Here is a 13,713-nt window from a genome sequence, read left to right on the forward strand (position 1 = left end):
GGGGGGCCATATTGCAAAAAAGCAAAAATCGCGATTCAATTGCTTTTGCGATATATCGTGCAGCCCTAGTCTGCAGCTGTTCCGGTCATCGCTTTTATGCTACAGGCCTCTCCAGAGCCAGTCTCCATCTTTCTTTTTTTCCAGTGGTTTTTCTGGTCTCCACCTGCTGTACTCTCCTTCTGCTCAGACGTACTCTGCGCTCCCTGGCTTTTTTTCCCACCATATTCTCTTGACTCGGTTGACTCTGGATGGGGTTCTCTTGTGCCTTTTTTTCCTATTTTTTTTGTTTCCAAACCTGGCCAGCCCATTGTCTGGTTCTGTGTTCCTTGGAGTAGATTTCCTATCGTCTTCGGGTTGGTTCCAGCCCATCTGGTTTCCGGTCGACCTTTTCTTGTCTCTCTATATGGGCCATTGGCTTGGAGTCTCTACATAGGATGGTCTCTTCTTGGCGTTCTAGTCCATATCCATGGACAGGGGTTCTTCCGGGAGCTTTGTTGGGCCTTGCTCGTCTCTGCCAGGATCTCGTCCTCAGGCCTTACAGTTGAGTGGGTTTCGGTCCCTGGACTGATTCCCCTTTCGCTGTTGGCTTATCCCACCCTAGCGGACCGCTTTGGTATCAGTATAGGTGTCCCCCAATGAAGAGTGACCGAGAAAAGGAGATTTTTTTTTTGTACTCACCGTAAAATCTTTCTCGTAGCCTTCATTGGGGCACACCACCCATTCTTCATCTTTTTTCCAGATTATTTTTTTCCAGTTCTTGTTTTTTTTTATCCGGGATTTCTTTCTAGGGTCCTTCAGACATATTTCTTTGTTGGCTTTTCCTACTGCTTTGTGACCAAATGGATTACCTCACTTCCAGTGGGCGGGTATATCCTGCCAGGGAGGAGCCGACTTTATTTCCTATTGTCAGTCAGTGTTATTTCCTTTTTCATGTTTTTCTTAGCTGAGATAAAAACATAGAATGTGTCGGCAGATAAGAACCATTCTAGTCTCCCCAATAGTCTGTAAAATATGAATAGTCCCTGGCAATATCTTATATGAAGACTAGCCATATTCTTATCCCATGCATGCACAACTTTATATAACATTACATGTTCAGTACAATGATCACTAAATGGATATAGAAACTTTGTAAAGAAAACCACTGTTGTGGGAATGAGCCTAAATGCTGAATTAGTGCTGAAGTTCCTTCATTCTCATGACTGGTGAGGGTCCCAGAGGATGTGCCCCTACCCAAGATTTGTGGGGCCTGTTATGGGTTCATAAGTCAACTATTTTGCTGTAATAGTGTTAATAATATATTAGTAGTATTTATCAAGACTAGTTTCTTGTGAACAAGAATTACATGGACAGTCATGCAAAAAAATGTATCATTCCTGGTTTACCAACTAAACAGAAATGGTAAAATTTTAAGTCCTTTAAATTGTTCTCTTGTCTTCACAGCCATTGATGCTGAAATAATCGCTCGTGGCACGGTGGGTTTCTCTGGGGCGGAGCTGGAGAATCTTGTTAACCAGGCCGCACTGAAAGCTGCTGTGGATGGAAAAGAGATGGTTACCATGAAGGAAATGGAGTTTGCCAAGGATAAAATACTCATGGGTGCGAGAAGTTCTTTTACATATGCAATGTTTATTATTATTATTATTTTTTTTTTATATATCTGAAATGTAAGGGAAATGTGCACCTACACATAATGCTGTACATTTTGTGTGTAGATTTGTGCAGGAAAAATCTACCACATATTCATGTGCTTAACATGTAGAGGAGATTTTACTGCAGATTAGCGTATTTATCGGCATATAACACGTACTTTTAAAACTTAAATTTAAGGCAAAAAGTCTGCCTGCATGTTATAATCAGTGACCAGCGGCGTCTCCACCCCGCACTGTCACTTGTTTTCTCCCACACTATCCACAGGTGTGGGAGAAAACAAGTGAGTTTCACTTTTCATTTTCCCTCCCTCATCATTCCCTCTTTCCCTGCTTTTTATAGTTTTGTTTATTTTCCTTACCTGTCTGCGCTTCGGCAGGTCAGGTCAGGCAGAGGGTCTTGCGGGATCAGTGAAGCAGATGAGTTACGTCCTCTGCCGGCTTCTCAGTGCGGCATCACTTCATTTCCTGTAGTCGCCGCCCAAAAGTGACATCCGTGATGCCGTGCAGAGGAGCCGGGAGAGGACGTAACTCATCTGCTTCACTGACCCCGCAGCCCGCAAGACAGCCGAAGCGCAGACAAGCAAGGAAAGGGGAAGAGTGGTCTTCAACCTGCGGACCTCCAGATGTTGCAAAACTACAACTCCCAGCATGCCCGGACAGCAGTTGGCTGTTCGGGCATGCTGGGAGTTGTAGTTTTGCAACATCTGGAGGTCCACAAGTTGAAGACCACTGGATGCCATAGGAGGAACATGATGGGGGGATGATGAGATGGGGAAATTATGTGGGGGGGGGGGGGGGAATGATGGGGGGGGGGGAATGATGGGGGGATGAGATGGGGAAATGATGGGGGGATGAGATGGGGAAATGATGGGGGGATGAGACAGGGGGAAATGATGGGGGGATGAGACAGGGGGAAATGATGAGGGGGGGATGAGACGGGGAAATGATGAGGGGGGAAATGATGAGGGGGGGAATGAGGTGGGGATGATGAGACGGTGGGGGGAATGATGATGAGGGACATGATGAGACAGGGTGGGGGGATGATGAGGGGGAATGATGGGGGACATGATGAGACGGTGGGGGGATGATGAGGGGGGAATGATGAGACATGGGGGGTGGCGATGAGAGGGGTAAATGTGGCACAGGGACTGATAAAAGGGAAGGAATGATGTGGCACTGGAGGAGACGGGACCAAACTGAGGTGCAGAAGAAAACGAAGTTGGGGGGATGATGTGGCATTTAGTCCGTCATTTATTTTACATTTAATTTTTTTTACTTAAATCTCCCTGTTAAAATGGGGGTGCTTGTTATACGCCGATAAATACGTTATCTTTTTTGATATTGTGGCAAATTTTCCTCTACCTACCCAGTTACCCTAAAAGTGCTAGACCGCTGAAGATACTGGCAGCTGCACATTTCTTATCGGACAGTACTTTTATAATTTTATATTTTAATATCAGGAGTTTTTATGTGTTTGTTTTTTGTAAACAGTAAGCTTGCAGACAGATTATTGGTACCGCTATGGGCGGAGTACTTCTTTTTTCTTTTGTTACATGTTCCATGGCTTATCTAAAGGTACGTTTTTTCCCTGCAGGTCCTGAAAGGAGAAGTGTGGAGATAGATGACAAGAATAAAACAATCACTGCCTATCATGAGTCAGGGCATGCTATTATTGCTTATTTCACCAAAGATGCAATGCCTATCAATAAAGCAACAATCATGCCACGGGGCCCAACGCTTGGTCATGTGAGTCTTGCACAACATACAATGTTAGTTCATCATTAGTTGAACCAGTGTTTCCCAACCTTTTCCACCTTAGGAATACATGTTAGAATTTTTTTTTACCTTTGGGAACTCCTACCGAATAAAAAAAAAAAGTAATTGAAAAGAAGCAATCCACAATACCCAATGAACAATAGCTATGTAGATTATGGTTCTGCTATATCCAATGTCTTCTCTGATCGGAGTCATTCATTTTTTTTCCTTCTTCATCTTGCCTAGATGGCCATGACTATTTCTTCCATTCAAAATTCATATTTGCCGAACATGCCAGACAAACCTCTTAGGCTTTGCACTTTTCAGACCCCCTTTTTCCCATCTATAGGGGGAGATTTATCAAAACCTGTCCAGAAAAAAAGTTGCCCATAGCAACCAAATAGCTTCTTTCATTTTGCAGAGGCCTTGTTAAAAATTAAAGAAGCGAGCTGATTGGTTGCTTTGGGCAACTGGGCAACTTTTCTTCTGGACAGGTTTTGTTAAGTCTCCCCCATAGTGTCCTGAACGGTAATAATTGCACCATTTGGTGTTGCACAAAGTTAAATGGGTTGTTGGTGAAAAGTAGGTAGGTCCTCCCAATTAGGTAGAGAAGTTGCTCCAGTAGATAATTGTTTTTATATAAGGTAGGTGGCCCCAATATGTAGTTTGTAAGCTGGAACCCCCAGTAGGTAGTTTCCCCCAGTGTAGAGTTCACTTCTTTGAAATATCCACAGTATGCAGTTCCCTCTATTATGTGGTTTGCTCTCTGTAGGTAGGACCCTCTTGTAGGTAGGTTGCCCCATGTAGTTAAGACCTCCCTGAAGGTAGTTTGCCCAATGTAGTTAGTTTTCCCCCTGCAGGGAAGACTTTTCCCCCTGTAGGAAGAAACCCACTGAAAGGAAATACTCACCTTCTTGACTCCCACTGCAGTCACTGCTGTCTTCTGCTCCTGCTTCTAGACTGCAGGCAACATCTTCCTACAGCCACTAGAGGCCGGGAAAGTTTCTATATTCAAGGCATGCACAGTGACATCACCCATTGTACGTTTCACAGAGGAAAAGGTACTCCCGGCTTTTTTTGATGAACAGAAGACAGCAGTGACTGTATCCCGTTTGGAAACCACTGGTCTTAAAAATACCAAATGTGTATGTATTCTTAATCTATTTCTCTTATTTCTGTAGGTGTCTCTTTTGCCAGAGAACGATCGATGGAGTGAGACCAGGTCCCAGCTTCTTGCACAGATGGATGTAAGCATGGGAGGCAGAGTAGCTGAGGAAATCATTTTTGGACCAGAAAACATTACTACAGGTAATCTCCTATCTGACCTGAGTCTAGTTACTGCACAGCTCACAGGTTTACTGATCTGTTTTTTTTTTGTTCTACTTTTAGGGGCTTCAAGTGACTTTGACAGTGCAACAAAAATAGCAAAACTAATGGTAACAAAATTTGGAATGAGTGAAAAGGTACAAAGTTTTTCTTACTTAAAGGTCCTTTCACCTTTGTATATTCAAAAGATGTACATGTAAAGCATGTGCAACCTAAACTGGCAACACATGAAATAATTTTAAAGTTGGTTATGATACAAGGAGATACTGGGTGTTTAACAGAAAAAATACACATGGATAGGACCCTCTAAGATGCTGAGCCCACTTCTCACCATTTCAACCAACTTAGAAAATTCAATATTATACTATCTATTGGCATTGGTTGGTGGACAGGATATGTCTGCAATAATGGAAATTCCCAGTGCATATAGTCATAAGTTAGGATTCCTATTAGGGATGTCCCGATACCAGTACGAGTACCAATACTTTAAGACCGAGTACCAATACTTTAATTCTAGTACTTGCCGATACCAAGTACGAGTACTTATATTTTAAAGGGAATGTGACAGCAGGGTGACCCGGTCTTCGGTGCTGTTTACCGTATGATATGTGGGTCCTTGTGTGCAATGGCGGTGGGTGCTGTAGGAAGAGCCAAGATTTCTCTCTTCTCCATTGTGCAGAACAGGGAATTTGCATTGGTGGCGAGACCGATGTCTCCGGCGCGATTGCACTGATGTTCACATGGTGAGCAGCGGTAGAAACCGGGTCACCTGCACTATCTATCTATCTATCTATCTATCTATATATATATATATATATATATATAAAACTCAATGTGTGTATGTATGTGTGTGTGTATGTATGTATGTGCGTGTGTGTGTGTATGTGTGTGTGCGTGTGTATGTGTGTATGTTCCAGCATCACGTCCAAACGGCTAAAGCTATTAACATGAAACTTGGCACACATGTTACTTATATGTCAACAACAAACATAGGATAGGTGATTTAACCCTTACCCACCCCCATTTGCCACAGGCAGGGTTTTTGTTTAAAGTCCCATACAAGTCTATGGGAAATATATGTTACTGCATAACTTCCAAACTACTGGAGATATTTAGATAATACTTGTTCACATTTTACTTATATGTCCACTTAAAATATAGGATAGTTGATTTAACCCTTAACTACACCCATTCGTGAGGGTCGGGTTTTTGTTTAAAGTCCCATGCAAATCAATGGGAAATGTATGTTCTCACATAACTTCTGTACGGCTGGGATAGGAGGTCGGGATAGGAGGTCAAAAGCTTCCTCCTATGTTTATTTTCCTCCCCAACAAGGATTAGGAAGGAAAAACTGGGCAATGCCGGGTGCGCAGCTAGTTTACCTATAAATTCAAGTTAGTGCAGGTGACTCTGCTGTAAGATTGCCTTTAATAGTAGGTATTATCCTCTTGTAGGTAGTATAGATAGCTGCAGACATTAGACAGCAGGGCCCCACTTGTAGCCAGCAAGTCCCCCTTGTAGCCAGCAGGTAGTTATCCTCTTGTAGGTAGTATAGATAGTTGCAGACATTAGACAGCAGCCCCTCCCCCTTGTAGCCAACAGGACCCCCACCTGTAGCTAGCAGTCCCCCTTTGTAGCCAGCAGGACCCCCCCTGTAGATAGCAGCACCCCTTTGTAGTCAGCAGCCCGCCTTTGTAGTTGCTGTCCGGTGTCTCCACTCTGCAGCTCTGTTCTCATCACTGCTGCTGCCCCGTTCTGACGTCCGCATTATGGCGTCTTATGGAGGAGCATGTGACATACACGTCACTCTGCTTCCTCCGTAGCATTACGCTGGACGCAGTGGAGTGACGTGTAAGTTACATGTTCCTCCATAAGACTCCATAATGCGGACAGCAGAACGGGGCAGCGGCAGTGATGCAAACCGGAAGACAGGACAGCAAAGCACTACACCAGGTATCTGGCTTGGTATTGGGGACATTAGACGAGTCCCCGATACCATGCACATACCTGGTATCGGCCCCGATACCGATACTAGTATCGGGACATACCTAATTCCTATGATGGCATGCTGCATCAGGTCACAAGTTACTGATTGGGGACCACTGCTTTAATCCTTGCTTTAGCACAAAAAGGTAGTGGCTACCACAGAGGACAGCAAACATACATACCTACACACTGCAGACATATGCCAATGATCTATCTCAATAAAAACATGGTGTTTGGCCGTTCTACCAACTGGTGCAGGCAACTGTTGATACTTAACCATACAATGTTTTAAGCATTACTTAGCAGTCAACACCATAAAAACCCATAATTGTTTGTCAGAAGGGTCACTGGACAATGAGCTCTTTATAGGACGCTCTGTGGGCACCTCCAGTGATCAGCTATATTCTGGGTGGTATCTGGTAGCAAGTATTTATTTCTGTGACCACAGCGGCACTCCTTATTCTGGGCTACATGTGAGGGTCCAAAAGGAGGATCCCTTTTAGGAGGATGTCTGGTTTAGAAATCCAATAAAGTTTTTCGTAAGCTAGAGCTAATGTAGCGAGTATGGGATGTTTCTGTGTATTTATCATGATTTCTTATACTTATACAGCTTGGGGTAATGACTTATTCTGACACTGCGAAACTGAGTCCAGAAACACAAGCTGCCATTGAACAAGAAGTTAGGACATTGTTAAAGGTAAACTGGACAAAATGTTATACATAAAATCAGGCTGGACTGTGTCATGTACCCAGAATGGCACGTTTTAGGGTCTGTGTCTGTCATAGGTATCCGTTGAGAAGCTTTTCTCTGTATACCACTGACAGATGCCATTGTACGCTTACACACCCATAGGCTGCCATTATTTAAAAAAATGTATTTGACTCCCAAATCTCTCTGTTCTGCTGGTCGCTCATTCTGACATCCACTGCTCAGGAAAGGGCATGTCCGAGGCAAGCACTGAGCCCGTCCTCACTCACCATACATTCACTCCCTCCCAGAGTCTGCTGAGCTGTGCTGGGTCTCTTCATTCAATCACTGCAGGCTGCTTTTAAAACCTTCCTCTTTTTTTCATGCTGGACAGGAGTGAGCACTGAGGAGTGCTAGTCCCACCTTCACTTCCTGGACTTTGTCCCAGCCTTTTCTTTAGCTGGGAAAAAGATAATGCGGCAGCAGGACAGTATTATGTTCTGGATGGTATGGGGACCCCTAGTGGTCTTATTTTTTTTTTTATAAGCCATGATTTCTATAAAAAGGAGATAACTTATATATATTTTTTTAATGAAATATATTAGAAAGGTTAAAGTTTTACCAAGATGTACCCAGTGTCCAACAGTGCCCATTTAAATATGGTTTATCTTAAAGAAAGTTGAAATAAACTATAATTTTTTTCTTTTTTCTTAGGATTCTTATGAACGGGCAAAAACCATTCTGAAAACTCGTGCAAAGGAGCACAAAAATCTGGCTGAAGCTTTACTAATGTATGAGACTTTGGATGCCAAAGAAATTCAGATGGTATTAGAAGGAAAAAAGTTAGGTGCTAGATGATATCTATATAATGGACTGTGAGCTCCTCATTGTTTTATCGTCTCTGCGGAATTCATTCTCTATATTTACATGCTACTTTTTATTTAAGGTATGCCAAAATATCGCTCAATTTAAACAAGCCACAATCGATACCTTATTTGCTCGCACAGCTTCATCATTATTGAGTTAGGAAGTACCTTGGAAATAGAGGCCTGTGTCAATAAGAAGTGGGGAGGACCTCAGGGCAGGCTGTACAGGTATCTGACAGTATAGCAAACTTACACCACATTGTGTAGGCAGGAAATAGTCCAGTGTGTTATCATAACGTCCATCACCTCTGTACAGCTACATCCACCATTCACAGAACATGGCCTCATGGTGCTTGAGTCGGCTATTGCCAATATGTGTATTGTAATATGTACCAGCTGCACTTCTTAGAACTTGTACAGTAACCCCCCGACATGCGATGGCCCCGACATATGACCAAATCGACATACGATGGCCTCTCAGAGGCCATCGCATGTCGATGTCAGCAACGACATACGATCCTTTTATATGTCGGGGCCATCGCATTAACTGCTATCCGACAGCGCAAAATGCTTAAGCTACTGTCGGATAGCAGTTTAAGCATCCCGGACAGGTTCACTTACCTATCCCCGCTGCTCCGTGGCCAATTCGCGATCCTCCGGCGTTTTCTGCATCTTCTCCGGGTCCGGGCCTCGCTTTCCGGCATCGTTATTATGTCGCTGCACACGCCGTCCTGGCGCCGCAACGTAATAACGTCACCAGAAAGCGAGGCCCAGACAACGGATAAGATGCGGAAGAAGCCGGAGGATCCCGAAGAAGACGCCGGAGCAGCGGGACAGCATCGGGAGCCCCTGGGACAGCATCTGGAGCGGTGAGGACGCGGTCCGGAGCGGCGGGGGCAGGTGAGTATAACTTCCTATACTTTACATTGCACGAATCCCTCAACATACGATGGATTCGACAAACGATGGATCGTTTGGAACGAATTACCATTGTATGTTGAGGGACCACTGTATATGACTTGAATGGGTCGGCTGAAGAGAGCAGAAGTGCGACCTAGAGATCCTCATGGCTGGAATCAAACAAAAAACTATTTGCTGTGTATATCTAAAAAGGTGCATATTTAGCTATAAATGACTAACAGGTGTCATGGGTCTGGATAACATAAAGAGAATCTGACACCATGTTCACCCACATTAAACCCAATATACTGGGTTATAGCTTTACAAAGTGGGGTCACATACTTAAATCTGTTTAGTATTTGCAGAGTTCTGGCACGGTTATCTTGCTTCTGCATTGCGTTCCACCGTGCAGTGGAGGCAGGGAGCCGGCTCACCCAGCTCCCGTCCGCCTCCATATTCACTGTCCGCCCTCCCTCATTATTTATTTGCAAATTTCTGCAGTTGAGCACTCTGCCCTCTGTACGCTCACCTGCGATCTTCATTAGCATAATAATGTAGGTGGCGGGGCAGACAGAGAATATGAAAGAGACAGGGGAGCTGGCTGAGCCAGCTCCCCTGCCTCCATTGCACACAGCAGCGCAATGCAGGTGAACATTACAGTGCCAGAATGCTACATATACTGAACAGATTTCAGTAAATGACTCCTCTGTAAAGCTGTTCCCCTGCACTATAACCCAGTATATTGGGTTTAGTGCACATGAACAGGGTGTCATATTCTCTTTAAGGGCAGGGACACACATAATGTATCATCTGCTGAAATTCCGAAAATCTGCAAGTGGATCATGTTGCTACCCTTTGTGGAATTTCAGCCACGGATAAGTTATGTGAACCCAACCCTAAAAAAATATTCCCATCTTCTAAAAAATTCACCTTCCCGATCATGTCCTGAGGCGAGGCAATCAATGAAAAAAATATGGAGGTAAAAGACATGGTTATTGTGGTGTCTTTTCTGTTGATCCATTTAGTTATAATGGTTCATGTGTCGAAAAAGCCCAGTAGGTCATTGTTTTTCCAACCGTGTGTCTCCAGCTATTGCAAAACTACAAATCCCAGCATGCTGGGAGTTGTAGTTTTGCAACAGCTGTAGACACACTGTTGGGAAAACAATGCAGTAGGTGAACAGGAAGCCTTTGAGGAGTCCGCATAAAGTATGGCTTCATTCTCTTCTATTTGATAAAGGGAAAACGTCCAGCTTTAGCTTTCCCACCGCTCCTGATCTGTCATCTGTATCAGCCAGTGCTAAAATGTATATATGGCTATTATCAACGTGTCTCTGGCTGTTGAGCATAAAATAACACTTTTTTTTTTTTAAAGTAATGATCTTTGACAACATTGCATTTTATTGTGTGCAGGAGTCATTTTAGGGTTATTCCACGTTACGTGTGTGATTTTTTTTTTTTTTTTTTTTTACTGCAAGCAGTGTTTGTGTAGCTGCAAGCCATGGCGGGCCCTGTTGTACAGTGGATCTCCTTAAAAAAACTGCTAACTATTCTGTCAGAAATGGAATGTAGCATATATTCCTACCTGTGTAAATTGAGGTGTATGAAGCATATTTAAATATGTAAATAAATCGAAGTTCTTATGATGAAATGTGTGCGTTTTTATTTTCTGTTTTTAGTTTTTTCTCAATCGGCTCCATTGGAGGACACAGAAACCATGGATATATGCTGCTGCCACTAGGATGCTTGACACTAAGCAACAAAGAATAGTCGGCCCCTCCCAGCAGGATATACTCCGCCTACAGACTCTGAGCTAACAGTTTTAGCTTAGTGTTAGTAGGAGGCAGACACTAGGGATGTATCGATACCATTTTTTTTTAAGACCGAGTACGAGTACCGATACTTTAATTCTAGTACTCGCCGATACCAAGTACGAGTACTTATATTTTAAAAGGAATCTGACACCAGGGTGACCCGGTTTCTGGCGCTGTTTACCGTATGATATGTGGGTCCTTGTTGTGTACAATGGAGGCGACTGCTGTAATATGAGCCAAGATTTCTCTCTTCTCCATTGGGCAGAACAGGGAATTTGCATTGGCGGTGAGACCGATGACCACATGTTGAGCAGCGGTAGAAACCGGGTCACCTGCACATGCACGGGTCATCTACCTTTAAATTCAAGTTAGTGCAGCTGACTCTGCTGTAAGATTGTGTTTAATAGTAGGTAGTATCCCCTTGCAGACATTGGCAGTCATTAGTAGCAGCCCCCCTTGTAGACAGCTGCCCCCCTTGTAGACAGCAGCCCCCCTGTAGACATAAGTAGCAGCCCACGTGTAGACCACAGCCCCCCTTTAGACAGTGGCCCCCCCCTTTAGACAGCAGCAGCCCCCCCCCCTTTAGACAGCACCAGCCCCCCCCCCCCTTTAGACAGCACCAGCCCCCCCCCTATTAGACAGCAGCAGGGCCACCCAGTTTAGACAGCAGCAGGGCCCCCCCCCTGCTTAGACATTAGTAGCAGCCCCCTCCTTGCAGGCAGCTCACCTCCTCAGGTCGGGTGCTGGTGCTGCCGCTCTGCTGCCCCATTCTCCCTTCCTCCGGTCCGCATCGTGTCATCCTATGGAGGAGCATGTGACATACACGTCACTCTACTTCCTGCGTAGCATTACGCTGGGCGCAGGGGAGGAGGCAGATTGACGGGAGTGTCCCATGCTCCTCCATGGAACACTATGATGCGGACGGGAGGATGGAAGAACGGGGCAGCAGAGCGGCACCAGGTATCGGTCATGGTAGCCCCCTGTTTGGAGCCCACTCCTGCTCGGCCATTCTGAATATTGGGGACAGAGATAGTGGTGCAGGACATTTTGATATGTTTTTTCACAGTATTAGGGGCATTTTTACAGCCCTACTTCGGCGCCTGCACTTTGCGCATGCATCAGCACATTTTCGCTTCGGCTCCCTCCACGCGCAAGGTGACCGGAGTGCCGGAGGTTCTGGAATGCTGTCGGCTGCGCTGTTCGCGCACGGCCGACAGCTTCCCTTCTCCCGGCCATACTTGCCTTTACTATTAGACGCCATACAGGGGATTTTTAATACGGGCCCGTCCGTGGTCTCCTCACGGTGTTGAGCTCCGTCCACTCTCCACCGGCCGGCTTTCGACGGGGACTCTGACCCTATAGAGCTTCAGCGTGTGCTAGAGGGGTCATTTTGGAGCAATGAGGACCTGGCTGTTTTTGGCCCTGCCCCCTTCTTCTCTTTGGGCTAGTTCTCTCGCTCTTGAACTGCTTTTCCACACAACCTGCTTCTCCTCTTCTCCTGAGGGGCACACCGGGTGAGACTTCTCCATTTTTTTCTCTTGCTTACACTATGTCCGAACCCAGAACTGACCCCCCCTCCCTCCAGACAGGGCACTGCGGCCCTGGTCAATTATGCTTATGTGGGCGGCAAAACAAAAGTGCCTTGTGGTTCTGCTGAACCCACTTGTCCTGCCTGCAGCACTGCGCCCCCGCGCCCTCCTGGTATCTCTTCCCAGGACTTTCCGCCAGAATCTGTGGGATCTGCTCTCCCTCCAGGATGGGTCTTTCCTCTCCCAGTCTATTTCTGACTTGGTGCAGATTTCCCGTTCTGTGGTGACTGCGTTGGAGAGGTCTTCCTTACGCAAGCCCTCCTGAGAGGCCCGTTTCTCCTTTATTTTAGGCACTCACAAGCGCCCTGGGGGTTTCTCCTCTGGCTCATCTCCAGACTCCGGAAGTCAGGATAGCCGCTCTACTCATAGGTTTAGCTCCCCTTCCCTGGCACCCCAAAAATGCCCCTCCTCTAAGGGCCACTCTCCTGGTCGCCGTCCTAGGTCTCCAGATCTGCGTACCATGTCCGTCTCACCTTCATACAAGGCTGCCTCCACCTGCTCCCACTCTTCTGGGGAGCTGTAAGGTGAGGCGTCAGGTTCTACCTCTGACTCAGAGGACCGAGCCAGCATGTCCGACATGGTAGACAACTTGGTCTCTGCCATCAGGGACACTTTTCATCTAGAGGACCTAGGAACTTTGGAGCGATGAAAGGAAACTTCTGGAACTGGGTCCAGTCACTCTCCTAAGGTTTTCAGTTCTCATGCTGAATTTGATGCCTTACTAGAAACAGCATGGATGCATCCTGATAAATGCTTTCAAGGGACTAAGAAGGTTCAGGCACAGTTTCCCTTTGCCCAGGACCTCATTGCGAGATGGACATCTCCACCGAATGTAGACCCTCCGGTTTCCCATCTGTCAAAAGCGACTACTCTACCCTTGCGGATGCAGCATCCTTTAAAGGGGTACTCCGGTGGAAAACATTTATTTTTTTAAAATCTACTGGTGTTAGAAAGTTAAACAGATTTGTATTCTATTAAAAAATATTCGTCCTTCCAGTACTTATTAGCAGCTGTATGCTACAGAGGAAATTCTTTTCTTTTTTAATTTAATTTCTTTTTTGTCTTGTCTACAGTGCTCTCTGCTGACACCTGATGCTTGTATCAGGAACTGTCCTGAACAGGAGAAAATCCCTATAGC

At 45.4% G+C, this 13,713-nt stretch overlaps 1 protein-coding gene across 2 annotated transcripts in view; it reads left to right on the top strand.

Moving 5' to 3' along the window:
• The window catches only part of YME1L1 (YME1 like 1 ATPase), a 47,749-nt gene extending 39,017 nt beyond the window's left edge, over nt 1–8,732 (top strand). The window contains exons 14-19 of one of the 2 annotated variants that reach the window (XM_056519374.1): nt 1,444–1,599; nt 3,247–3,398; nt 4,589–4,715; nt 4,797–4,870; nt 7,330–7,416; nt 8,122–8,732. In XM_056519374.1, coding sequence (XP_056375349.1) covers nt 1,444–1,599; nt 3,247–3,398; nt 4,589–4,715; nt 4,797–4,870; nt 7,330–7,416; nt 8,122–8,265 — 740 coding nt within the window. In that variant the 3' untranslated portion in view covers nt 8,266–8,732. Of the gene's footprint in view, nt 1–1,443; nt 1,600–3,246; nt 3,399–4,588; nt 4,871–7,329; nt 7,417–8,121 lie in introns of both variants that reach the window. The other variant, XM_056519372.1, reaches the window with a different exon arrangement.
• The last annotated feature ends 4,981 nt before the right edge of the window (nt 8,733–13,713 follow it).

Source organism: Hyla sarda, chromosome 5, assembly GCF_029499605.1.
Source record: "Hyla sarda isolate aHylSar1 chromosome 5, aHylSar1.hap1, whole genome shotgun sequence".
NCBI lineage: Eukaryota > Metazoa > Chordata > Amphibia > Anura > Hylidae > Hyla > Hyla sarda.